The sequence below is a fragment of the Lytechinus variegatus genome, chromosome 11, assembly GCF_018143015.1.
Source record: "Lytechinus variegatus isolate NC3 chromosome 11, Lvar_3.0, whole genome shotgun sequence".
In the NCBI taxonomy this organism is placed as follows: domain Eukaryota; kingdom Metazoa; phylum Echinodermata; class Echinoidea; order Temnopleuroida; family Toxopneustidae; genus Lytechinus; species Lytechinus variegatus.
In genome coordinates this window covers 16,906,344-16,931,537 of record NC_054750.1, presented here as the reverse complement: position 1 = coordinate 16,931,537, position 25,194 = coordinate 16,906,344, and the positions used below count along the sequence as shown (strand labels likewise).

Here is a 25,194-nt window from a genome sequence, read left to right as displayed (position 1 = left end):
TCCTTGTAAAGTTCAAAATTATTAACTTTGTTTTCCATAATGGAAAAGTAAATATGAATAACAAAAGTAAATATTCTTTTACTCTGAATACATGTAGGTATTTCAATCATGCTCAAAGGTTACAAAATACAATGGAAGAAAAAAAAGTCAATTTACAATGACATAGGTGAAAAAGCTACTCAATGACACTTATCCGTTGTTTGACTTCACACACTGTAAAATAATTATTGGTACTTACTTGAAACTAAATTCAACAACAGGAAAATGAAAAGTGGAAGAGCATCTGAAATGCTAGATTATTGAAGGAAAATTGGAATAATTCAATATTCCTTAACAGGGGGGGGGGCACTTCATTTACGAAAGGATACCAGGCGCGACCATGGGGTTTCAAAAAGCACCCTAAACAAGTACTTTCTATATTCTGAAAATGCACCCCTTATAAAATATTGGCATGCAAAACCCTATACCCTTTAACAAGTGTTTAAAACAAAACATTACTCTTGACAAGTATTCCCTGAATTGACCCCCTAAACGAGTACAACGATATTTCAATTGTTATGTCAAGGATGTCTGTCGGCTTTACCTTCACTAACATTGGGTTTTGTACTGGCCCACCTCCCACAACTCGCTCAAGTCAAACTCCAAACACGTAGTGTGGGGGCAAAAAGTACATCCTTTATAAAGCATTTTAGTCTTTTTTATGCCCTCACAAATTCAACCGCAAACATCAAGCTTTCATCGCAAAATATATACCCCTTTTCAGTATTTTAGAGTGTTTTGACACCCTTATTGCATTACGTACATAAAAAATATGTGTTTCTTGGAAGTGGCCCCCCTAGCTCCTGATCAGACAATTACAAACTAATGGTCATGAGCATATCAAGCCATTTGATAGCATTGAAAAAATAAAACATTGAAATGTCAGAACATTTTGGAGAATATAAGTATGTGTAAAAAATTACTTTGGATTTTGAACTTATAAAAGAAAATAAGCCTGTACAATAAATATATTTCTTCTGTGCAATCATACAATATAAATGTCTAAAACTAAACAAAATAACATAATGATGAAAATGGGATGAGCTCTTCATTGTCCAGAGACTAGCATTCTGAAGCTAAAGATTGTATACCATGATCAACATTCTCATACAAACCCTCTGAAGGGATGCGATTATCATAGTCCTTCTCCTCCGCTGAACCATACAACGTCTGATGACGAGCAAGCAGCCGATAACAAAGAAGATAGTGATCCTGTAGAAGGAATAACACAAGGGTTATATAAAATATGTTGATGGGCATGTTTCAGAAAAAAAGTTTAGTGTGACCTTAAAGCTAAATTAAAGTAGTTGCAGTAAAACACTGATTTCGTGAGAACGTCTGTAAAACCAAGCTTAAGTATTCCTATATCATCGTCGATCTAGATCTGGAACATAAACTGAACTTTGTGAAATCATTAAATCTAAGCTGAAAAACAATCACACTGAAGATCGCCAGCACAGATACGCACACGTGGGACAGTGTATATTATATTGCTAGAATAAAGACCAGACGGAAGTGCCAGAATCCACGCTTATTTTGCTTATTTCTAAGCAATTACACAATTTCTTCCAGAATCCTTCGGCACATATAAACAGACACTTGGGTGGTCATTATATTGGATTCTGTAAAAAGTCATTTTGAGATCGTTACCAAAACTGGCATTTACCTTCAAGGGGGAATTGATAAGGACGGGAATGGGGGTTAACAGAGATCGAAGTCTGACTTAAATTGAAATCTGGGCAATTTCAAGAAATTATCACTCTCTTGTACTGTACTTAGGACTTCATTAACTGCTTAACCCTACGGACTGGGGGCCATGATGCCCCCCCCCCCACGCTTCACGCGATATTCCAAAAACGCAAAACGACAGAGCCACAAAATTTTTACTTTTTTTCCCAGTCTCGCGCAACTTTTGAAACCAAATTTGCGACATACGGGTATGATGACTTCTAGAAAACAAAATAAGAAAATTTCAAGGGAAATTGGGTATTAAATAAAATAAAGAGTAAATTTTAAGAATTTTTTTATAATGGCTTGTAGTTTGTGTGGCAAAGAATATGTGTGCCTAATTTCAGTGCGATCGCATGCAAAACCCTATACCCTTTAACAAGTATTTAAAACAAAACATTACTCTTGACAAGTATTCCCTGAATTGACCCCCTAAACGAGTACAACGATATTTCAATTGTTATGTCAAGGATGTCAGCTTTACCTTCACTAACATTGGGTTTTGTACTGGCCCACCTCCCACAACTCGCTCAAGTCAAACTCCAAACACGTAGTGTGGGGGCAAAAAGTACATCCTTTATAAAGTCATTATATTGGATTCTGTAAAAAGTAATTTTGAGATCGTTACCAAAACTGGCATTTACCTTCAAGGGGGAATTGATAAGGACGGGAATGGGGGTTAACAGAGATCTAAGTCTGACTTAAATTGAAATCTGGGCAATTTCAAGAAATGATCACTCTCTTGTACTGTACTTAGGACTTCATTAACTGCTTAACCCTACGGACTGGGGGCCATGATGCCCCCCCCCCCCAACGCTTCACGCGATATTCCAAAAACGCAAAACGACAGAGCCACAAAATTTTTACTTTTTTCCCAGTCTCGCGCAACTTTTGAAACCAAATTTGCGACATACGGGTATGATGACTTCTAGAAAACAAAATAAAATTTCAAGGGAAATTGGGTATTAAATAAAATAAAGAGTAAATTTTAAGAATTTTTTTATAATGGCTTGTAGTTTGTGTGGCAAAGAATATGTGTGCCTAATTTCAGTGCGGCCGAAATCATCAGGAGAGCCACGGTGGCCTCCCCAACCCTCAATACATCTCAAATAGCCCAGTCCTTTTAGGGTTAAGCCATGATAACTAACGTAAGAGCATGACATCTTTTCGTGTGAGCTAGAAGAAATCTTTGGTTGCCTATCCACAAATGAATAGAATTTAAAATACCTCTTCTCACTTGCAAAACTTTCAATGGTACGGCACCCAAACATTCACAATCCCTTGTCATGCCTTATATACATCAGCTGGTAGCCTGAGAGGAGCACATCAGCTTTTTCTAAAGACCCCCAAAACACGCCTATAGTGAGTGAGCTCTATCTGCAACAGCATCTTCTCTTGGGAACAATTTATCATTTAAAGATAAATTCCAAATTCTCAAAATGACTTTTTACAGAATCTAATATAATGACCGCCCAAGTGTCTGTTTGTATGAATAAAAAATATGTGCCAAAGGATTCTAGAAGAAATTGTGTAATTGCTGAGAAATAAGCAAAATAAGCGCGGATTCGGTCACTTCCATTGGGTCTTTATTCCAGCAATAATAATACGCGGTCCCACGTATGCCTATCTGTGTTGGCGATCTTCAGTGTGATCATATTTCAGCTTAGATTTGATGATTTCACAAAGTTCAGTTTATGTAACTGTACAAGATCTAGATCCACAATGATATAGTCATACTTAACCTTGGTTTTACAGACATTCTCACGAAATTAGTGTTTTACTGCAACTACTATTATTTAGCTTTAATCTAAAAATGATATCATTTTAGAGATTTTCAGATCCAAACTGCAGTCTTTTCTTTTCAACAGTATCATTTTACCATTTCCAATACCTTAGAACATACATCAACTCATAGGTGCTTGATAATCAATGTTTCCAAATCAATTGACTTCTTGTATCAACACCGCGCCCTGTGATTCTACCGCATGTGATGGGCAAGACTTGAGAAATGTCCGTCTTGATTCCTTACGTTTTTATTTTGGTTAATAATAATGTGTGTGTATTGCAGTTTTGTCAGACGTGTATCAATCAGATATGATTATTTACGTCTGGGACCGACCTTTAACGTCACCATCCGAAAGACATGACCAGGGCTCGAACCTCTGCATCAATTTGTAACTTCCCCACAGCTTGGATTACAGGCGCACGCCACAACGCCCAGTTAATAACAATAACAATATTACGCATTTAGATAGCGCTTAACACATTTGAACAACGTCTCTAATGGCCCTTATTCTGCCCTCTGGTCTCAAGTAGTGATTCAATTATGGATATCCAATTGTGTCACAAATCTCTTACTGTACAGATGTAATTAAGCAAATCCAATGACATTTATATCATTCATTACTGCCTGGGAATAATAAATGATTGAAAAAATCTCCACTGCATATTCTGACCACTTTCCCTATAATATCTTTATAATTGTTTAAATGATCAAACTTACACCTGAACAAAAAACTGTCCAGTAGACAGAGACTGACAAGTCTACAGCCCCAAAAAGTTTAAAGAAATTAAATAGAAATTTCTCACCATGTCGGGGACAAAATTAGGCCTGGAAAGTCGTAGAAGCCTGAGATTTTGGAAGACATCAACAGCGCCCTCATTGGTGAGTTGTTCTAAGCAGTTCATGACAGTACAAAATACACCTGTCTCCTCTGTTCCACTCCTGTGTATTAAGATATAAATGTACATTATGTGAATAAACCTGTTCACTAATGCATTCTGTAATTCCCATAGGCTTTGTACAGGAATCATCCGGTTCTGGTATTCAATATAAAGCTATACATGTATATTTTGAACTAACATTGCTCATCTGTAAAGGTTACAAAGAAAACTGATCATTTTGCAAATATCTGGGTATTTTATTCCATAGTTTTAGAGCAGTAGGCAGGAATGGTAAGGGTCAGCTTAAAAAAAAGAGTTCCTAAAGATACGATTAATCACATCAATGGACACCAAAAGGAGGACAAGAAAGAGGTCTCCCTGAGAAGATGGTCTTTATGAACTGGTTCCTCTAAAGGCCACCCCACACCTTGCGACTGTTCGCGATCCGATTTTTGAAACAAATCGCTTTTTGCTCATTTTCTGAAAATATGAATGGATCATACATGCACCATTTTATTTGAGGTTTGAATTAATTGAAATAATACCAATATAACCATTTTGAAAGATTGCAAGCCTTTATTTTGGAGTAAAGGCCAAATTATTTTCAAATTGTAGCCAATCGTAAGACTGCTATGTTGTCATTACGACTAGATATTAAATTCACTTTTATTCTAAGTAGGATGATAGCATAGTCACAGACTTGAACATAGGAATTCGTACGATGATTTAGAACATTACACAGTAAGACATTCCAAGTCTCAATGTTAGCATCAAATTCTAATACATTTTATTCTGAAATCGGGTCGCAGACCGATCGTAAGGTGTGCGGTCGCCTTGACACATGCAGCTGAAAATCCATTATGCTGAAAATCACAAACACACATTCGTACATGTGGGTATGTGTACTGCGTGTGAAAAAGACCTGGTAGGTGTTTCATAAAGCTGTTCGTAAAGTTACAAACGACTTTACGCACGACTGGAACCTGTTCTTGGGTCATAACTTAATTACATAGGGATATCAGATAGCACAAGAAAGGATCACCAATCGTACGTAAAGTCATTCATATCTTACGAACAGCTTTATGAAACACCCACCAGTACTAAACAAATACCATGATTGGTTTTCTAAACAATTACTGAGCAATTACTCACTGAGTACTGGAACCATTAGGCACACAAACACAAGATAGTCACCATGTTTATAGATTCTAATGCAATGCATGTTGCGATTAATTCAATACCTGAATTGTTATCTTCCGTCCACCGAGCGCAATAATCAGCCCATACTTACATGCAATGGACTAGGATAGGTGGCCCATCTCCCTTCCTCTGGCTCTCACATCTATGCAAGTATTCCATGAGTTGAAGGACTGAATCCATACACTGATCAACCTCGACCTGGCTACCGTCGGACTTGACCCAACTAGGCCACGTCTGGACCTCAAACTGACGGATCTCATGAACTTCCTGGAAGTTTAACAAGAATGAATTAATAATCATTAAAGGGGAATCCAGCCTTGGTCATAAAATGTTGTGATAGAAAAGAGAAAATAAAATAAAACAGAATGATGAAAGTTTTAAAGAAATTGGACAATCGATAAGAAAGATATGGTTGCTTCAAAATGAGATCCCTAAGATTATGGAGATTTCAAATTGGCAACTTTGGAAGTAAATTATGACAAGGGGCAAGGACTATTTTCCCATAGGCCAGGTACTTAATAATCAGGGATTTGCGGTTTGCTCCTACCCATTCCCCTAGGGTAGTAATCTACATGTAAATATAACTCAAGTAGTATATTGTTTCATGTCCTCATGAAAGAAAAATATAATTTGAAGTAAAAATTTTGAAAAAATGACATTCTAGCCATCAAATGTATTGGAGTACATGGGAGAGTAGTGCTTGCCTTTCATCACTATGACATCACATACATGTACATGTATGCAACCAATCTGAAGTCTCCGTAGGTATAGTGATTACCAATTTTTACAACTTTTATAAATACATAACTTTCTTATCGTTTGTCCGATATTCTTCAAACTTTCACCTATCAGCTGGTCTGATTTTTATTTTTCCTCTAAAAATAAGTTTTATTTGAGTTGGATTCCCCTAGTAAGTAGAAATCTTTAATCTATGAAAGATGCAGAGCTGTCAGCCTAAACAAGAACATTTCAGCATTTTTAAAGCTGAAAATCAGTATTTGATGAGGAAATCAGTATATTCAAAGAAACACCATAGGACAGCACATAAAGCTGTTACTTTAGAAATCTGAGTGAAACCATCAGTATTCTTCTAATTTTTCAATACTAATACGGAAAATCCGTACTACTTGGCAGCTCTGGACCGGAGATGCATGTACATGTTCCAATGGAGGAGACAACCAGTCATGATAGAAATAAAATTCATTTAAGCAAAAAAAAAAAAAATTACCACACAGAAAATCATCAACACAGGCGGGAGAGTGTATTCCTGGGGAAAGAATGGACACCTACATCAGACCTGCCAACCTCGGGGAATGAAAAATTGTATTCTGTGATAAAAAGTGTATTTTCCCCCAAAAAAGTGTATTTCATAATAAAATGTGTGGCGCACTCGCTCATCACGGCGCTCAATCAAGCTGCATGCAAGCTAAAATGCGCACTGCTCTTGCAGATGAAAAAAAAAACATTTAAACAAGTGTACAGTGTATATCTCACCCTGGTTTTAACAAAATGGTTGGGAAAAAAAACAAGCTACCTGAAATTACATCGATCTAATAACCATATTTGTGTAAGTTTTATGAAATGGAGACAAATATAGATGATCTTTCTCAATAAATTAAGATTTTGTAAAAAAAAAAAAACGTACTGGTTGGCAAGTCTGTACACGTATTTTGTATTCCATGGTCATTTAGTCAGTTTCTCATCCATTCAAAAAGAATCACTCTGCACTTATTTTTCATTCAAACAAAAAAGTGGCTGGTCATTTTAATGGATTTTACCCAAACTCGTGTTTAGATAGTTACCATAACTGGCATTTATGTTAAGAACATTAGGGACATGTTACTTGCTCCTAACATGTCTTCAAATATGAAAAACAATTGTGTAATGTCTTAAAATAATTATGATGTGCTGACAATGTATGAACTGTAATGTTATGTTTTCTTTCTCTGAAATTTTGACAAAAAGCCTCAGAATACATTGACTAAATTCACATTTTCTGTTCCTGGTAGTTGCATTTTTTAAGCATTTTTAGCATTTAGCATTTTTCTTTTTCATTGTCAATTGCTTTGTACTTTGTCATGTTCACATTGGCAAATAAATAACAGTGACTAATGATATTGAAAGATTACTCACCTCTTTGAACTGGAGTTCTAACGTCCGAACTTTGACCCTGTTCATATTCTCTGACCCCTTGTGACCCACTGTAAAGGGGCCAAAGGTCACGCTTCTAGTGTTGACAGGCCAGTATATACTGCATGACTAAATAAATGGCAAATCAGATATGAAAAATATGACAAAATTATGACAGAATTCTCTGGCTTGCAAATAAATAGGTACCTGATACTGTATGTCATTGCAGGGCCCTATTTTGATGCTAACTCGGGGAAAATTTCTATTTAAAGTTATAACATAAGAGGCAGCATTCTATTGTCTAGAACGAGTTCTACATAGGAATTTGGAGACTGACTCCAGACAATATGTTGTCATTATTATCATTAATGCAAAATTACAGCCAACAGATATTTGATCTCAAAAACTATACGCTGCTGCCCTTAGCAAGATTCCTATTTTATCTTGCAATCATCCGATTTCTGCATAGAAATAATGGATTTTCATGAAATCACTTTATTAACACTATCGGTCAAATCTGACAACTTTCCTTGATGTTGATTGGCTCAGAATAAGACATCTGTTTACTAAGATAAATATAAGTTTTTGTAAACCATCCTAGTACAAGATGAAATTTCTATAACTCAACACAAACAAATCTACATGTAGATCCAATATCTTTGTTCTCCAACACAACATCAACGGATGTCCAAAAATGCTGTTGCCTCTCATGTCTACAAGTTATAATGAAAAAAAATTGTAGGAAGAAGTTCTGGTGTGCTTTACATGCATGAATTTTGTGTCTTGTTTCTTGAAAAAAAAATTGCCACCTACAATATTCATGAAATAGGACAAAAATAAAATGCAATATCAAACAAACTCCTAGCTCATTTGAAATCTGTGAATATTCCAGGACTTTTTCATGACTAGATTGCTGCTTTCCATGACTTCCCGTGACGTCCTGGGAGTTATGTAGAATTTGGGATGTCACCAAACAGGAAAGAATGGAAGTCATGAACACCAATTATAAGAGCAGAGTATGATCACAGAGTATGAAAGTTGTGAGACACAACAAACTGGAAAGCTGCCATAGCCAAGAGGTAAATGCAATTCCATGACTTTTCCATGTTTTTTTCACAAATTTTCAAAATTCCAAGACTTTTCCCTGACTTTCCATGACAACAAATTTTTCCAGGATTTTCCATGAGTGTGGGAACCCTGTAACTCATACATCTACAAGCAATAATAATGAAACTAACTAACCTTGTCAGTGAGTTGATTGAGCATAACAATGGTTGATATACGGTAGTCATGGACTAATCTCCAAAAGTCTACCACAGTATTATTAAGAGGCATCTGAGTTGTAATGAATCCATTCTTCTTGGAGTAACCCTAATGGAGATCAAACAAAAGGGAAATTTCAAAAGGATATGAAATTGAAATAGAATTTAGCGTTTCCTATCACTCCTATTATTTCATTTTATTTACGATTTTTATAAGAACCATGTGCACATGTTGAAACCTATTATGCTTGATATATATTTAATTCATTCCATGCAGGACAAAAGACCAAAGATAAACTTCAACTTTTTTTTATGAGGCCCCCATCATTTCCAAGCTTAACCGCTCATGATGGCGGTCTCCTGCGTTCATTTGTTTGTTTCTTTTTATTATTATTAAAATGTGAAGTATATGCCCACACCATTTTTTTTTCTAATTATGTATTATGTTTATATTGTATACATTATGGAATATTTTGTATGTTGCAAACAATGTAAATAATTTTGATAATGTGTTGTGAACGCAGAAATGAAAAAAAGCTCAAGACTGTTCAGGTGCTGTTGGCGAGGTTTGAACTCCATATTTTTATGTGACTATTCAGGCTCCTTAGACCACTCAGCCCAAGCATCCTCACACTTATATTCTGTTTGCTGTCTAAAAGCCACTGCATGTACAGTTTCTTTTATAAATCACATCTTTCTTTCAAAGCTTTTGCAAACCATAATATCTATAAAATTGGACAACAAGATATTGTCATCCAAACTGAGAAAAAAATTCACAAAAAAGTTCACACACAAAAAGGGTGTATCTACGAATAGAGACCTATAGTATAACACTACCAATTAGTTGAGTGAAAGTTTATTGATTCAAACCGAAAAAAAATTATGAACATATATGGCATAAAAGAATAATCAAAAGTAGAATAGCCTTACAGACATAAAGCTGGCATTGATGTAGTTATTAGAATCAGCCTGGTCTACAGGGGTCATCAAATATGGTCTACATCTGTCCTCTATAGAAAAAAAATATATAACTTAGTCAGGGGTGTCATTTTTAGTTATAAGGTACAACACAAAAATATATGTCATTATCAGTTATCATCATCATCATCATCATCATGAATAGAAAACGATCAAAAGATAACGTTACTAGGTTCACATCTTTTGCCTCATTTCATAGAATTGTTTACAAATTTATGCACAACTTTAATAAACAATAATACTGTTTAATAATAATTAAATACTGTTGTTTGAAGGTTTGCATGGTGGCATGTACAATTGCTGAAGTGGTTTACGGTACACCATGTGGAGTGTTATAGAAACAGTGGATAAAAGAAAAGAAATAGATAGGCGAGAAAGTGGAGATTTGAGACTGTCCTGAAGACGGACAGTCAACCTGTCCGAAACGTCGAGTCTCTCTTCTACTCATCATCTCTACTCGCCGACTCAAGCCAGCATCTCCTCATCAGCTCTACTACTCAAGCTGTTCTCACTAACCTTTCCTTTTGGTTTACAGTCCTTTTCAGGAATACTTTCAAGAAAGAATACTCTACTCTCAAATCTCCATTTCTCGCCAATCAATTTCTTCTCTTCTTCTATCCACTGTTATATTACACTCCACATGGTGTACCATAAACCACTTCAGCAAACTGGAATACTGTAACCCAAATACTGATGACCATGTTGGCTTCTGTTTCCTTCTGGCTTTTGCGAATGCAGTGTCACACTTTGTAGTCAAAGCAAAATTATTCTTAAAATGGATTTTATTTGGAACTTTATATAATCATCATTCATAAAAAGTTGATCATAACATGGAAAACAATTAAATAAGAAATATCTCCTGTCATAAAATGGAACGAAAGGCATTTGTATTAGCAAAATCTGTATTAAAACAAATAGACCTACATGTACTATCTATCATTCAACCTAATATTAAGCCTAAAGAAGTTAGAAATTCAATTTGTAGAAAATCATTCATTAATGCAGCATTAATTTGTAAACACTTTCCTATCTTAGGTAATATACATTGGCATCAAGCCTTGAAATAAGTGGGCGCTGAGCGCAAATTCGCGCTCATAACGCCATCAATTGCGCCCATGAAGCCCCAAAATCATCAAAATTTTGACGACCGGGCGCAAATATTTTCCAGGTGAGTGAGCAATGAAGCCATATATCATACATGTAATTTAAATATCTGTAAAGCCAAAATCAAATAACTTTCAATTTACGATAAACACAGTTTAAAATTGCCAAGTGCGTCTTTTTTCTGTACCATAAAAGGTGAGCTACGTCCGTCTTTTTTTTCCTGTAATACATGTGAGCGCGTTCTTCCGGTAGCGGTTTTTCCATACTTCACCATGTGCAATTTCTAATGCACACATTTCCAGTCGGGACATCACAATTCTGTGATATAGTAATTCGAATTGCACAGGAGATAAATCCCTGTTCACAGCACATACGATGTGTAAGTCTTTTATCCTCACAGTCGCCGACCTTGCTTGTCAAAACGGAGCCTTAATAATCCAAAATAACTTAGCTTATAGTTGTGAATTGTAGCTTTTTAATTTCTTTCCTGGAGAGGGGTAAATATCAGACAATAAATAATCTAACAAGGCTCCATCTAAAAAAAAAAATAGGAGGACGCCGCATGCACTTGAGTGTGGTGTTAGCAAGCCAGTTTTGAGCTCATGTCTGCCAGAGCTCTGGGTGAGAATTCTATCAGTAATGGCCTAAGTGATGGTGATTTTCCGTTTGAGATAGAGTTTAGATTTCATGTTAATTTTTGAAAACTGTCAAAAAACTTTATGATATCTTCATTGTGATGAATATTTTAGTTATTAATGAATACATTTTCACCAAATTCAGACTCTCCCAGAATGAAAGGCATTTTCTGTGGAGATCTGCGTTTTCAAATAACTTGTGAAAAACTTAAGGTACGTGAACCTACAATACATGTACATAGCCTGTGGCTATGTGCTGGAATTTGAATAGACTGAGTTATTTATTGATTTCGTTTCTTAATTTCTTTAACATAATTTATATGCAATCCAAGTGCACCTCACAGCCACAATCACACACAAACACTCACCCACTCCCATGATTCAAACCATAAAAAAACCTTAATTTTTTTTTTCTAAATTTATTATTTGATCTGAATTCTCTTTCTCCATCTCTCTCTCTTTTTTTTAATTTTTATTTCATTCATTTATTTAGATTTTTTTTTTGGGGGGGGATTCATTGATCATGATTCATTAAAGACGAAAAATAAATAAGCCCATGTGTGTGTGGTTGTAAAGGGGATGTGGAGTGAGGGTGTCAAAACACTTAAACATTTAAATCTGATTTCTTAAATGTTTGAATAAGCCTAATACTTAGCATATGCTATTCATTTACTAATTAAAAAATTGCAGGAGCTGCGCTTTATACTATAAACAAATTTGCGGTGTGGTTCACCGTTATATACAGGTATATATTTTTTTTTTAGATTGCCCCTGGTTCCAGAAAATTGCCCCCGGTTCCTGTAAAAAGCCCGTGAGCCGGGGGCAATTTAAAAAAAAAATTGCCCCCGGCTCACAGGTGCTTATTTCAAGGCTTGATTTGCATGTATGTCAAGAGATCAAAAAGGCATGGATGAAATATGAAAATTAAAGATGAAGAAATATGAACAAAAAACGAAATGCGTCTGTTGCATTTTTTTACATAATACACACACAAACCACTTACTTAAACAAATAATACATGTAAGTGAACTCGTTAGTTTATCAAAAAAGAAAAAAAATAGACCAAATTTATTAATTAGGAAGTTAAAGGACAACTCCACCCCAACAAAAAGTTGATTTTAATAAAAAGAGAAAAATCCAACAAGCATAACACTGAAAATTTCAACAACATTGGATGTAAAATAAAAAAGTTATGACATTTTAAACTTTTTGCTAACTTTCACAAAACAGTTATATGCACACCCTGGCTGGTATGCAAATGAGGAGACTGATGATGTCATCCACTCACTATTTCTTTTGTATTTTATTATATGAAATATGAAATATTCTCATTTTCTCCTCATTGTCAAGTGATACAACGATTTATTCCTCCCTGAACATGTAGAATTAGCATTGTTTAATACTATATAGTTCAGTCAAGTAAGCATTTATTGTCAAATCTACATGTATAAAAAAATAAAATATTGTATAATTCAAGAAATAGTGAGTGATGGACATCATCGACTGAGTCACCTAGTTGTGCAAATCACTTTTTGTGAAAAATAAGCGAAACTTTGAAATGTCATAACTTTCTTATTTTACTTCAGATTTTAATGAAATTCTCATTACTATGCTAGTTTAATTTTTCTCTATTTATTCAAGTCAGCATTTTCCTGGGGTGGACTTGACCTTTGATAAATAACTCTCACACAAGTACTGGTATAAGAATCTTACCAGGTAGTATATGTGGGTATCTGTTTTTAGCCACATTCTCAGGGCTGCTACCAAATGAGCTGGGATTCACATTGGATGATACTATGTCTAATATCTAAAAAAAAAGAAAAAAGATACATTTAAATGATTAAACAGGAAAGTCCAATCGGCCTCAAGTTTAATAATTCTAATGAAAGCTGATTAAATGGGAGAAACATATCATTGAAGGTTCAGAGAAGAATTTATTAATACGCTGGAGACTGAGCACTTACATATGCTAGCTGGAGTTTATGAAAAACGTGTCATAACTGAAATCACTCGGTGAACAACAGGTTAAAAGACAATCCATCAATCAAGACTACTTCAGGTATTTAAAAAAATTATTTATTATAGTCTCAACAAAGCTACCTTCATTCCATTGCCTCCTGGGGGCCGCTTCATAAAGCTGTTCGGAAGCTAAGAGCGACTTTAAGAACGGCTGGTGATCCTTTCTTACGCGCTAAACCTTCGCCAATGAATATACCATTTACCACAAGAAAGGATCACCAGTCGTTCTTAAAGCCGCTCTTAACTTACATGTAAGAAAAGCTTTATGAAAAACCCTCATGGACTAAGGTGATCCCGGTGCAGTACACAATGCCTAGGGGAATTACAAAAGACCTACATGTATGTAGGGTGATGCAACATGTGATTCCGTTTGGAGTAATGACCGACTACAATGCACCTCACATAAGACATTGATTCCCATAAACTGTGCAAAGAAAGAAATTACCAAATTACAAGTATTTGCAGACATCTTCATGGTGTACATGTAGGGTGTATCTTCCTACAAGTAAGTACATGTTTTGGTCATAACAAACTGACAAACTGACACTTTCCCCATCAGGGAAACATACAGGTTGACGTTTCATAAAGCTGTTCATAAGTTAAGAGCGACTTAAAGAACGACTGGTGAACCTTTCTTATGCACTAAACCATCGCCAATGAAAATATCATTTACCATAAGAAAGGATCACTAATTGTTCTTAAAGTCGCTCTTAACTTACAAACAGCTTTATGAAATGGCCCACCTGGCCAGCGAAAATCTAGGAGCCAGATTAAGCAGTCTAGCTTCAATCTTAATCTGGTGGCGACTGAATGCTTCTATTCCCATAGACTTTATACAGGGAGCATCCAGTTCCAGTAGACAACAGGTTAATTGGTATTGCTTACCTCATATTCTTGTTGTAATGGTGACTTGTCTGTGTGTGGGTTGGGCCACTGTATTTGCTCTACCTGCTCAGTGATATCTTCCTCAAGCATCAAGGTATCCCCGCACAGGAGTCCCTCTAACACAGCCTCGTGTACAAAAGCATATTGCTCCTGAAGAGAAATGCAGAATACATTCAATTCCAATCTCAAAATCATTTTCAATTTCAATTTGATTTCGAATTCAAATTCAAATTGTTGCTCTATGTTCACACTCACATCCAAATTCAAACAACTATTATGCATGTACCATATTGAAAAAAAAAATTGAACCAAACTTTTTCTAGCCCAACCGAATATTATGCTTAATGAATGTTGTTCCAAATTATCAATGGAGCAAATGGGTTTAGACTTTACCTATAATGATTATTGGACTGAGTGTAAATAAGAACATTACGGTATTAGTCAGACTGGTAAAAGGCTAAAAATGATATTCGGCAAAGTGACAATGGACAAGGCGGATAATAGACCAAAGCTTATTTGGACCTAATCGATGTTGACCACATGGTCACTGGAAGAAAATGTGTTTGAACAAAACAATTAAAGATTAAGAGGTTATAGCCAGTATGTCATATCATTTAAGATTAAACTTAAAACATACCTACATGTATATAATCTTTCTATCAATGATTTTAGTATAAAATTTCTGTGTTTCGTTGTTATTTTGTTTGCCCCCCCCCCTTCACTGGTGCACCTTGAGCATCTCTCAGGAGATGGCCATGGCGCCTAATAAATTGCTTTAATTATCATTAAATTATTGGAAGGAATGGTCAATGGACAAACTGATAAGTGAACCATGTGGTCTGGACAAATCGATGACAGAAGACACACTCATAGACCAAATGATGTTTATAGATGAGGACATTAGACCGGATGGCATTGCGGCCGTCAGATGGTAAAACGGTCTAACTCGAAAATTTGACTTTTTGAGGTAAATTCACTTTCCTGGTAATGTGAGGGCACTCTCTCCAACGGTGCTATCGAGAAAATTCCTCCATGTCTTGATTTAGAGATAATTTATGCTATCTTGGTACTTTTTTGTATTTTTCCTTCAGATTTGATGGTAATATGGTCTATCTTTGATTAAGCCCATTTTTGGTAATATCGTTTGGAGGTAAAACGAGTTGTCTTTTACTTAAACCTTTTTACCTTCTTAATTGAGATTTTTTAATTGTTGTTATCAGATGGTATAATGGTCTATCTTCGAGTTAGACCAGTTTACCGCCACGTCACACGGCCGTCAGATGGTAAAACAGTCTATCTCATAAACAGCTGTACTGAGAAAAATGAATTTAAAGTTTAGAAGATTGAGCTTTTTTATGAGTATGATGCATTTTTAGCAATGGGACAAGAAGCATGATAAACACAATAACTGAAGAATTTCGTGCTTATTTGGGGTTTTAAGACCATTTTACCATAGAATGGCAATAGGGTTCATGGTCTATCTAGAAGATACATGTACATGTAGACCATTTTATCCTCTTATGATGTGTGGTATGAGTGCATACATGTGCTGTGGTTAACAGTCTATCTACACACAAATCTCATTTATTTCGTAATTAAAGCCCAAAAATAAGCACAAAATTCTTCACTTATTAGTGATTATTATGCTTCTTCTTTTCCCATTGCTAAAAATGCATTATACCCGTCTCATAAAAAAGCTCAAACCTCTAAAATTTAAACTCATTTTTCTCAGAACAGCGATTTTCGAGATAGACCGTTTTACCATCTGATGGCTGATTGGACCACTCTATAGTTTACTATATCATGGTTTACATATCACAGCCCCATCCATCCCCCCTTAAAAAAAAATAGTGAGAGAGAGAGAGGAAGAGAGAAAAGAAATGAAAACAAGGAATAGGCAAGACAGTAGATATGAACCAGAGGGCCATGGCAGAAAGAGTTAAGTTTACATGCATCTCTCAGAGCAAGTCGTAAATTGTCGAGTATGAGTGGCTCAAAACGAAGTTGAGCTTCATTTCTGGAGTCGTGTTTGATTACAACTCATTCTGCAAAGGGACCCCAGGCCGTGTAGAATGTAATGGCATAAAAATAATAAACTTTAAAGCTGAACTCACCGGAGTTTGAACCATTTGCGGTCTGTTGTTCCTCATTGAGTTGATGAAACTAAAGATATCAATTTGATCACGCTTCTGAACTTCCTGTAAGATACTATCTACAGCGATGATGACACCCGTTCTCCCAGCACCAGCGCTGTTGCAAAAGAAAAAAATACATATGAAAGACACCATACAGTATATATGTTCCAGTTGGCAATAGAATCGATCAATTTTCTGATGGAAACAGTTTCATGAAAATCTATAACACTGACAACTTGTCATTATGGGCGTGTCGTGGTCTAGTGGTTCGAATCCCAGCCATGGCGTGTTTTCCTTCAGCAAGAAATTATCCACATTGTGCTGCACTCGACCCAGGTGAGGTAAATGGATACCGGCAGGAAGTAATTCCTCAAAAAGCTGTGTGCACCAGAATCCGTAGACTAGCTTATAGCCGGGGTAATACCGTAGCGCCTTGAGCACCTAGCAAGGTGGATACGTGCGCTATACAAATCCTATATTATTCATTATCTGACAGTACCTAATGAAAAGTCAGACATTAGCACTACTCAGCCAGTCAAAATCAGGAAAAGATGTCTGGTGAGCATTTCACATAAAGAAATTGTCAGACATTTTATCTAACAAGTCCCGTTCTATCTGATAGTTACCACAGTAACGGTGCTTCTCAGCCAATCAAAATCAAAGAAAGGTGTCAGATCCTACTACTTGTCAGACAAAATATGTTGATGGAACACTCCCCTGATTCTCACAGCTTGTCAAACAACAAGTGATGATGACAAATGGCTGTCTGATTTTTACATTTTGGACTGATTATTGTGCTAAAGACCTTATGCATTGACGTCATCGCAACGCTCCCTTAGAGGCTGGAGCCATTGCCTTTCAAGCATTGGTGATCTGCAGCTGACAACTCTGCTTATGTGTATTCCTATATCCTCTGAGGGAGGGCGCTATGAGATAATGACATCACATTCATAAGGTCCATACACTGCGATTGGTAATAAGGGGGATTGTATTCTATGGCAAAGGAAGTGCGTGAGATGTTACCTGCAATGTACAAGCAATGGTACATCTCCTGCTTCTACCTGGCTTTCATTGACATCCTTAATCATCTTAAGGACAGGACCAGCAAACTTTGGTACACCTTTGTCGGGCCAGCCCTGGTAGTGGTATTGCTTTAACGTCCTTGATTCTGAGCCCTTGAGATATATATAAGAGAATAGAATATAGAATGATTACATTTAAATCCTATCTTTAGTTTTGGTAAATAACCCTAATAGTGCATGGTCACTATTCCATTTCATTCCTAGATTATATCAATGCATTTGAGTGAAGGATATAAACTAGAACATGTTTTATTGGATAGATTTATGGATTTTACATCATAATTTCATTTGATCGGGTGCACAATCAAAATAGATATATCTGCATATTTTTTGTCTTGTTTATATAAAACAGTTTCTCAAGCATGAAATGTTCTGAAAATTTATTTCTATGGTTATTTTCTACTATTTATTGCTTATACAAAACAATACTATCCAGTGTCTTTCTAATATCCAATTACTAAATATTTAAAGTAAGTGCTAAAATGGCTATTTTACCAAAGAAAAAAATCTGAGAGAAGGCACTACACTGAAATGTATTTCCTAATGACCAGAAAAATACAATATCTAACTTTTAATGGGTAAAAATTCACCATATTACTCTATTTGGCATTGTAACTTCATTTCACTTTGGAAAAATGTAGATTTGAATAAATAGAGAAATATCAACTAGCATAATGCTGAAAATTTCATCAAAATCGGATGTAAAACAAGAGAGTTACGACATTTTAAGTTTCGCTCATTTTTCCCAAAACAGTTATATGCACAAATCAGTGACATGCAAATGTCCCTCACTCACTGTTTCTATAATTTTATAGTGTTTGAATTATACGTTATTTCATTTTTTTACAGATTTGACAATAAGGGTCAACATGACTGAACCATATAGTAATAAACAATGCTCATTCCACATGTTCAGTGAGAATCAATCGCTGTTTCACTTGACAATGAGGAGAAACTTAGAATATTTCATATAATAAAATACAAAAGAAATAGTGAGTGGATAACGTCATCAGTCTCCTCATTTGCATATCGATGTGCATATAACTATTTTTCTTTCAATAAGTGAAACTTTAAAAAGTCATAACTTTCTTATTTTACATCCAATTTTGATGAAATTTTCTGTGTTGTGCTGTTGGATTTTTCTCTTATTATTCAAATCGACTTTCTGTTGGGGTGGACTTGTCCTTTAAATGGATACTAATATTGTAGTACATGTACTTCAAAGACCTTTCCTACTACTTTCCTTACCTCCTTATAATCAATCCTAGGAGACCGTTTCAAAAGGCATAATGGACTACAATGTAAAAAAAAAATATAGTAATGAAGTCAGTAATTAATAAGATTTAATCTCCCTTTTTTAATTATGACTTTAAGAATGCAATGAATTAGAAGATGTCTCACATTTGTAGCTGCTAGAATCCTGATGACATATCGATGGCACAGATCAACATGGTGACATGTAACTTGGATGTTACCATATGTTGCAGTTTCTCCTTCACTGGGCCAATACTGTAAGCATTTAGCCTGTTGAGGAAGACAATAGTCCATACATATATACATGTACTGATTGTTGTTTTTAACTTATATTGCAAATTTGATATTTACATGTACATTATGAAACAGGCCCCTGATGCCAGAAGATCATTATTTTATTCCTATGAAAGCTCAATACACATTACCATGCACTATGAGTCTCCTTACCTTTCCCTCTTCAAACAAGTTGGTTACCATGACGATATTGTGAACATTCTCCATCCATACCATCCTCCAAAAATCGGACAAAGATGCTTTGTTTGGTCCTGCATGAAAATGTACAAATACAGCACACACATTAATAAGGAACATTCTGTTGCTCGCTTTTCATTCCATTCATGGATTGGCATCCCAATAAAATCTTTCTTTTATCAACAAGTACCAACCAATAAGGTTTCTATGCTCATCAACTTCTCATAAGCTTGTAATTCCAAACATTTGAATAAAACTTAGAGGGGGGATCTTTTGCTCATGCTGCCCTATATTGTGGAATACCCTTCCTGTAGACATTGAAAACATATATATCTGTGTCGAGTCTTATTGAAATCTTCACAAAATCTTTTTTATTTAATTCTTAGCTCTACATCAGCCTTGGGCACTCTACAGAGTGGAATCGGCAGTTTATAAGTTACATTATTAATATCATTAAACCATATCAATAACAAGGACAGGGATGTTAGGAGAAAAACAAGGATTATGAAAAAAAATACTAATTTCAATTATCCATGGCATAAAATACAGTATAAACAATAAAATAAATGAAGAAACTTGACCCTCCACCTCAAAAACCCACATCTAGTCCCCCCAAAATGAAGTTTTATATTAAGCTTTAAAAAGAAAATCCTGAACATTAAAAATTTTAAAGACAGAAGTGTTTGGTTAGATGTAGAAGAATTTCAGCTGACACATGCATACCGGTACTATGTAGTCTTAGTTAAAATTTTCAGCAGTCCAGAAAAATTGAAACTCCTTTGTCCCATTTGAAGCTATTTTTCAAATTTAACCTTTCTAAAGACCAAATACATATTTTGGCAATTTACTCAGACCATTTACTGGTGACTAATTGTTGTTTGTATGTGGGTAGGTAACAAATGTACTATTCCAATTATTCAGTGCATATACAATGCAGTACATGTATACTACAAATTATATGAAGAAAATATGACCCTTCACCTTTGAAAGCCAGTTGCTCTCAACAATTTTTAATTTTTTCAGTTATAAAAAGATCATAAGCTTTAGAATGATATCCTATCAAAATGATTAAGAATTATCAACAGAAGTTACTTCATTAATAATGAAGAATTTCAGTGAGCTCTTTATGACGTTGTAACATAGTATCATTTGAGTTGGATTATGCGCTTGCACTGATCATGAGAGGTGAATAATGTAACAATATTGCACTTTTTTCTCCATCAAAACAGGACATGTAAAATACTTTGGACCTGAAGTGTGAAAACAATATTACAAACCCACAGCAAGATAACATAAAGAATAATTAATACATGGTTTCAATTATAGTATCAAGAAAATGGCTTGTATGTGAAATATTAATAAGGGGAAACGAAATAAAGAACACCCATTACATTTCTGCTCTAATCACTTTTAATATATAAAACCATCTAATCAAGAAAAGGGGTAGACAGCAAAGCACTTGGTTTGGGCATGTCCAGAAAAGGATTGGATTTAGTTAGTGAGTATCAACTTGTATTAAAAATCATCAATTTCTTTATGCACTTCAATATTTTAATGAGTACATTTGGGGAAAGCATGGTGAAAAAAAATAAACAATTTGGTTCATAGTGGTCCAAGGTATGGTCAACTTAATACCGAAGCCATATTTAAATTGGTGTAAATCGGCCTGGTTCACTACTGTTTGGAACCATACCAATTAACATTGACATCAATTAGGCTAAGTAGGTATTCATACAGCCACATTTTGAACCCACATGGACCGTTTACCACCAAATTTGAACTGTGCATATTTTTCATTATGCTCTGCCGAGATATGGTATCAACAAAGCTTAATGTGCAAATAAAAAGAAAATATAATGTCATTGATCTGGTACTTTTATATACAGGGGGTAGTAGAACCGTCAATGGGAAGGGCAGTTGCCATCCATAATCATGACAGAACATCTGTGTGCAAGTTGGACAAATTTCAAATGCAAACAAGGTGTACTGGAGGGAAAGCATCACTCTTGCAATCCAAGTTGCATGTAGTATATAATTTATCACTGCATTGGTCACGATCACACTTGAGGACGCGCTCTACTCAGTCTACTGCATAATGACCAGTAAGATTACTTACAAGTTAACAGAAAGACAGGCAACCTGAACTAAAATACAATATCTTTGATTAAAATTATATTCAATCATTTTGAACAAAGTCTATTCATACCCAAAACATAGGAGGAATGGCACCAGAACTTTCTGATCTGTCAAAGAGTTATGTGGCCAAGCCATTATTTAGACAGAAGTTTTGTCTCACCAGAGGCCTGTTTCATAACAAGTTACAACTGTTGTAACTTTGCCATTATGACAACTACCATGGCAACCTTGATTTTGATTGGCTACTGAGCCCTGTTGCCATGGAAGTTGCCATAATGGCAATGTTACAACACTTGTACCTCTTTATGAAACGGGTCCCTAACCATTCCAGCGCCACTGTGTAAGAGTGTCGTTATTAAAAAAGCTCATAAGTGTTAATAGTAGGACTACATTTACACTGCAAGGAAAGAACTTCACTTTCAAAGAGAATGAGGGAAATGAAACATGGGTCCACATTACAGTGACCACTTCAGCATCATTATGTTAAAATACCCATAAACCTTCATATGTGACCAACCATCCCCAAAACCACCCAATAAGTCGAAAGGGAAGGTTCTCTGTAAATATTAACAATAGTAAATTGGTCTTCAAAAACCCTAAATAAAAAAAAACTTGTCTGAATGAGTATTTCTGCATCTTTATACTGTAAAAATCATTGAAAAGTTGAATAGAAAACAAGAGTGTTATTTACTTAAGTTTTTGCAGACTGCTTGGAAGCTTCATTGAAATGACACTGAGTGCATATCTCATGCTTGAGTGAACACAGACTATAAACATTGTTTTCTCATTATTCTATGACACTCTCGCTTTATTTTCTCTGCATGCAATCAAGTATTTGAGTAAGGTATTGTTGATCAAGTCTGACAAATCATATATCATTTTAAAGCTTAGGATACGCTTGTTCAAACTCAATAAAAATCTCAAATCAATTTTCAGCGACTTTTTGTTGGTTTTGGGGTGGCTGGTTATAAATACACATTATGTAATAATTGAATATCAAAAGCTTTATAAACCCAATAATAATTGATATATGACATGTTGGGGGTATTAAAAGAAAATGGTATTCCGAAATGTTAATCAACATTTGAATATTTCAGCATCAGTCTACAATACCTTGTCATATTTCAGTGGTCTGTAAATGTATTCATGCTGTGACTTTCAAGATGGCACCCACACAAAGTACTACAAGTTTACATTCACTATGAACAAACTTGGATCGAGTGGATCTACTATGCACTCTTTGACAAGAATGTGTACTCTGTTATTACTTTCCGGGGATGTAAAACTTAATCCTGGACCTAAAACTGTTAAAGCACCTAATGCTACATGTAAATACCCATGCGGTGTATGCGGGAAAAACGTCAGGTCAAACCAAAAAGCAATGGAATGTGAGGAATGCGAAGTATGGTTTCACATTAGATGCGTGAATATGAGTGATGCATTATACCGAGTACACATGCAACACAATTCTTACTCCTGGATATGTTGCAATTGCGGGCTTCCAAATTTTTCTGGCTCGTTGTTTGATTTGACTGATTTGCGGATGTCGAACTCTTTTGAACCCCTGTGCTCTCTTGAAAGTCAAAGTAGATCCAATAAAAACTCCTCTAGATCTACTTCTGGCAGTGACAGTGGTGCCCCCACATCAAATGCAAATACTGGTATAGGACACCCAGTGCACTCATCAAGTCCGAAAAGAAACGAGAGAACTTCTTCACGCAAATCTAAATTGAATGATGGTTCAAATAAAAAAACAAGTGGAAACTTATTGAAGATACTAAACATTAACTTTCAAAGTGTTTGCAACAAGATTGCACAATTTCAGGCATTACTAGAAACTGAGAAACCGGATGTGGTTGTTGGAACTGAAACATGGCTTCAGGGGTCAATATTCTCATGTGAACTTTTATTACCGTCATCATATCAAGTATATCGCCGTGATCGTAACTCTGACACTAATGGAGGAGGAATATTAATAGCAGTGCGTTCAGACTTAATTGCAAAGGAGGAGCACACTTTTTCACAGCATGCCTCCTGTGAAATGTTATGGGCTAGTATTCATGTTAAAGGCCGCCCTACTCTATTTATAGGCGCATTTTATAGAAAACACTTTGGTTCATTGGCTTTAGACCAGGACCAGCTAAATGACCTTGAGACAGCAATTACTAAACTTCCTCCAAACAGCCAAATTTTCCTAGCTGGAGACTTTAACCTTCCCGATGTCGATTGGTCAAAAAATTGTTTTATAAGCGGAGGAAGATATCCTGCTACTAGTAAACAGATGATAAGCATAGCCGAAGAACAAAATTTACATCAAATTGTGGATAAACCGACAAGAAACGAAAACATTTTAGACTTGGTATTCACAAATGTTCCATCTTTACTTCAAAAGATAGAGGTACTCCCAGGCATTTCAGACCATGATGTCGTCTCTGTTCTGGTGGAATGGCCCCACAAGAAGATCAAAGTAAAGCGTAGAGAAATTTATTTGTTGAAAAGGGGAAACTTTGCTAAAATAAGTGATGATATGGATGAGTACGCAGATTCACTTTCTGACGAGGTTATAAGAAGTTCGAGTGTTAATGATCTGTGGATAGGTTTTAAGAACTCCCTATCTTCTTCAATGAAACAGCACATACCAACAAAGTTGATTTCGTCAAACAACGACTTGCCTTGGCTCAAACATACTCACAAAAAACTCATTAATCAAAAGAGGAAAGCATATGATAAAGCTAAATGCACTAAATCTGCAGACGACTGGACTATTTTCCGACACCTACGCCGAAACCTGGATAGAAGTCTAAGGAAAGCACGCAGTGTATATCTGCGCGAAATGGGGGAAAATCTAACTACAGAAAACAAAAAGTCCTTCTGGAAATTCATAAAGAGCTTAAGACAGTGTTCTACTGGAGTAGCCTCTCTGAACACTTCAAGAAGTATTGCCGTAACTCCGCAGGAGAGGGCAAATGTCCTCAACTGCCAGTTCGAGTCTGTGTTCACTCAAGAGGACTGTCACAGCCTACCTACACATGTAACTTCCTCTTGTCCATCTACATGTATAACTAAAATTGTAATAACAAGCCAGGGAATTGTAAAACTCTTGAAAGAACTCAAACCACAAAAGGCACCAGGCCCAGATGGAATCCTACCATCAGTTCTAAAAGAATGTGCAGACAGCATTGCTCCAATTCTAAAACAGATCTACCAAAAGTCAATAGATACTGGAGAACTTCCTGAGGACTGGTTAAGGGCAAATATCTCTCCTATATACAAAAAGGGGGATCGCTCCGAAGCAAGCAATTATAGACCTGTCTCGTTGACGTCTATTCCGTGTAAAGTGTTAGAACATATCATCCACTCAAACATTATGAATCACCTTGAGAAACATGGAATACTAAATAAAGAACAACATGGCTTCCGGAAAGGTCACTCCTGTGAAACTCAACTTGCAGAAGCTTTCAACGACCTGGCG

General features: G+C 35.7%; 1 protein-coding gene across 1 annotated transcript in view; it reads right to left on the bottom strand.

Annotated features, from left to right (window-relative positions):
- Positions 1-563: 563 nt before the first annotated feature.
- The window catches only part of LOC121423626 (receptor-type tyrosine-protein phosphatase T-like), a 54,202-nt gene continuing 29,571 nt past the window's right edge, over positions 564-25,194 (bottom strand). Inside the window, exons 18-29 of the mRNA XM_041619018.1 lie at positions 19,563-19,660; positions 19,263-19,385; positions 17,803-17,954; positions 16,759-16,894; positions 14,645-14,794; positions 13,454-13,547; positions 9,954-10,033; positions 9,004-9,132; positions 7,765-7,890; positions 5,723-5,898; positions 4,357-4,492; positions 564-1,251 (exon numbers count right to left, since the gene is read on the bottom strand). Coding sequence (XP_041474952.1) covers positions 1,102-1,251; positions 4,357-4,492; positions 5,723-5,898; positions 7,765-7,890; positions 9,004-9,132; positions 9,954-10,033; positions 13,454-13,547; positions 14,645-14,794; positions 16,759-16,894; positions 17,803-17,954; positions 19,263-19,385; positions 19,563-19,660 — 1,550 coding nt within the window. The 3' untranslated portion in view covers positions 564-1,101. The remainder of the gene's footprint in view (positions 1,252-4,356; positions 4,493-5,722; positions 5,899-7,764; positions 7,891-9,003; positions 9,133-9,953; positions 10,034-13,453; positions 13,548-14,644; positions 14,795-16,758; positions 16,895-17,802; positions 17,955-19,262; positions 19,386-19,562; positions 19,661-25,194) is intronic.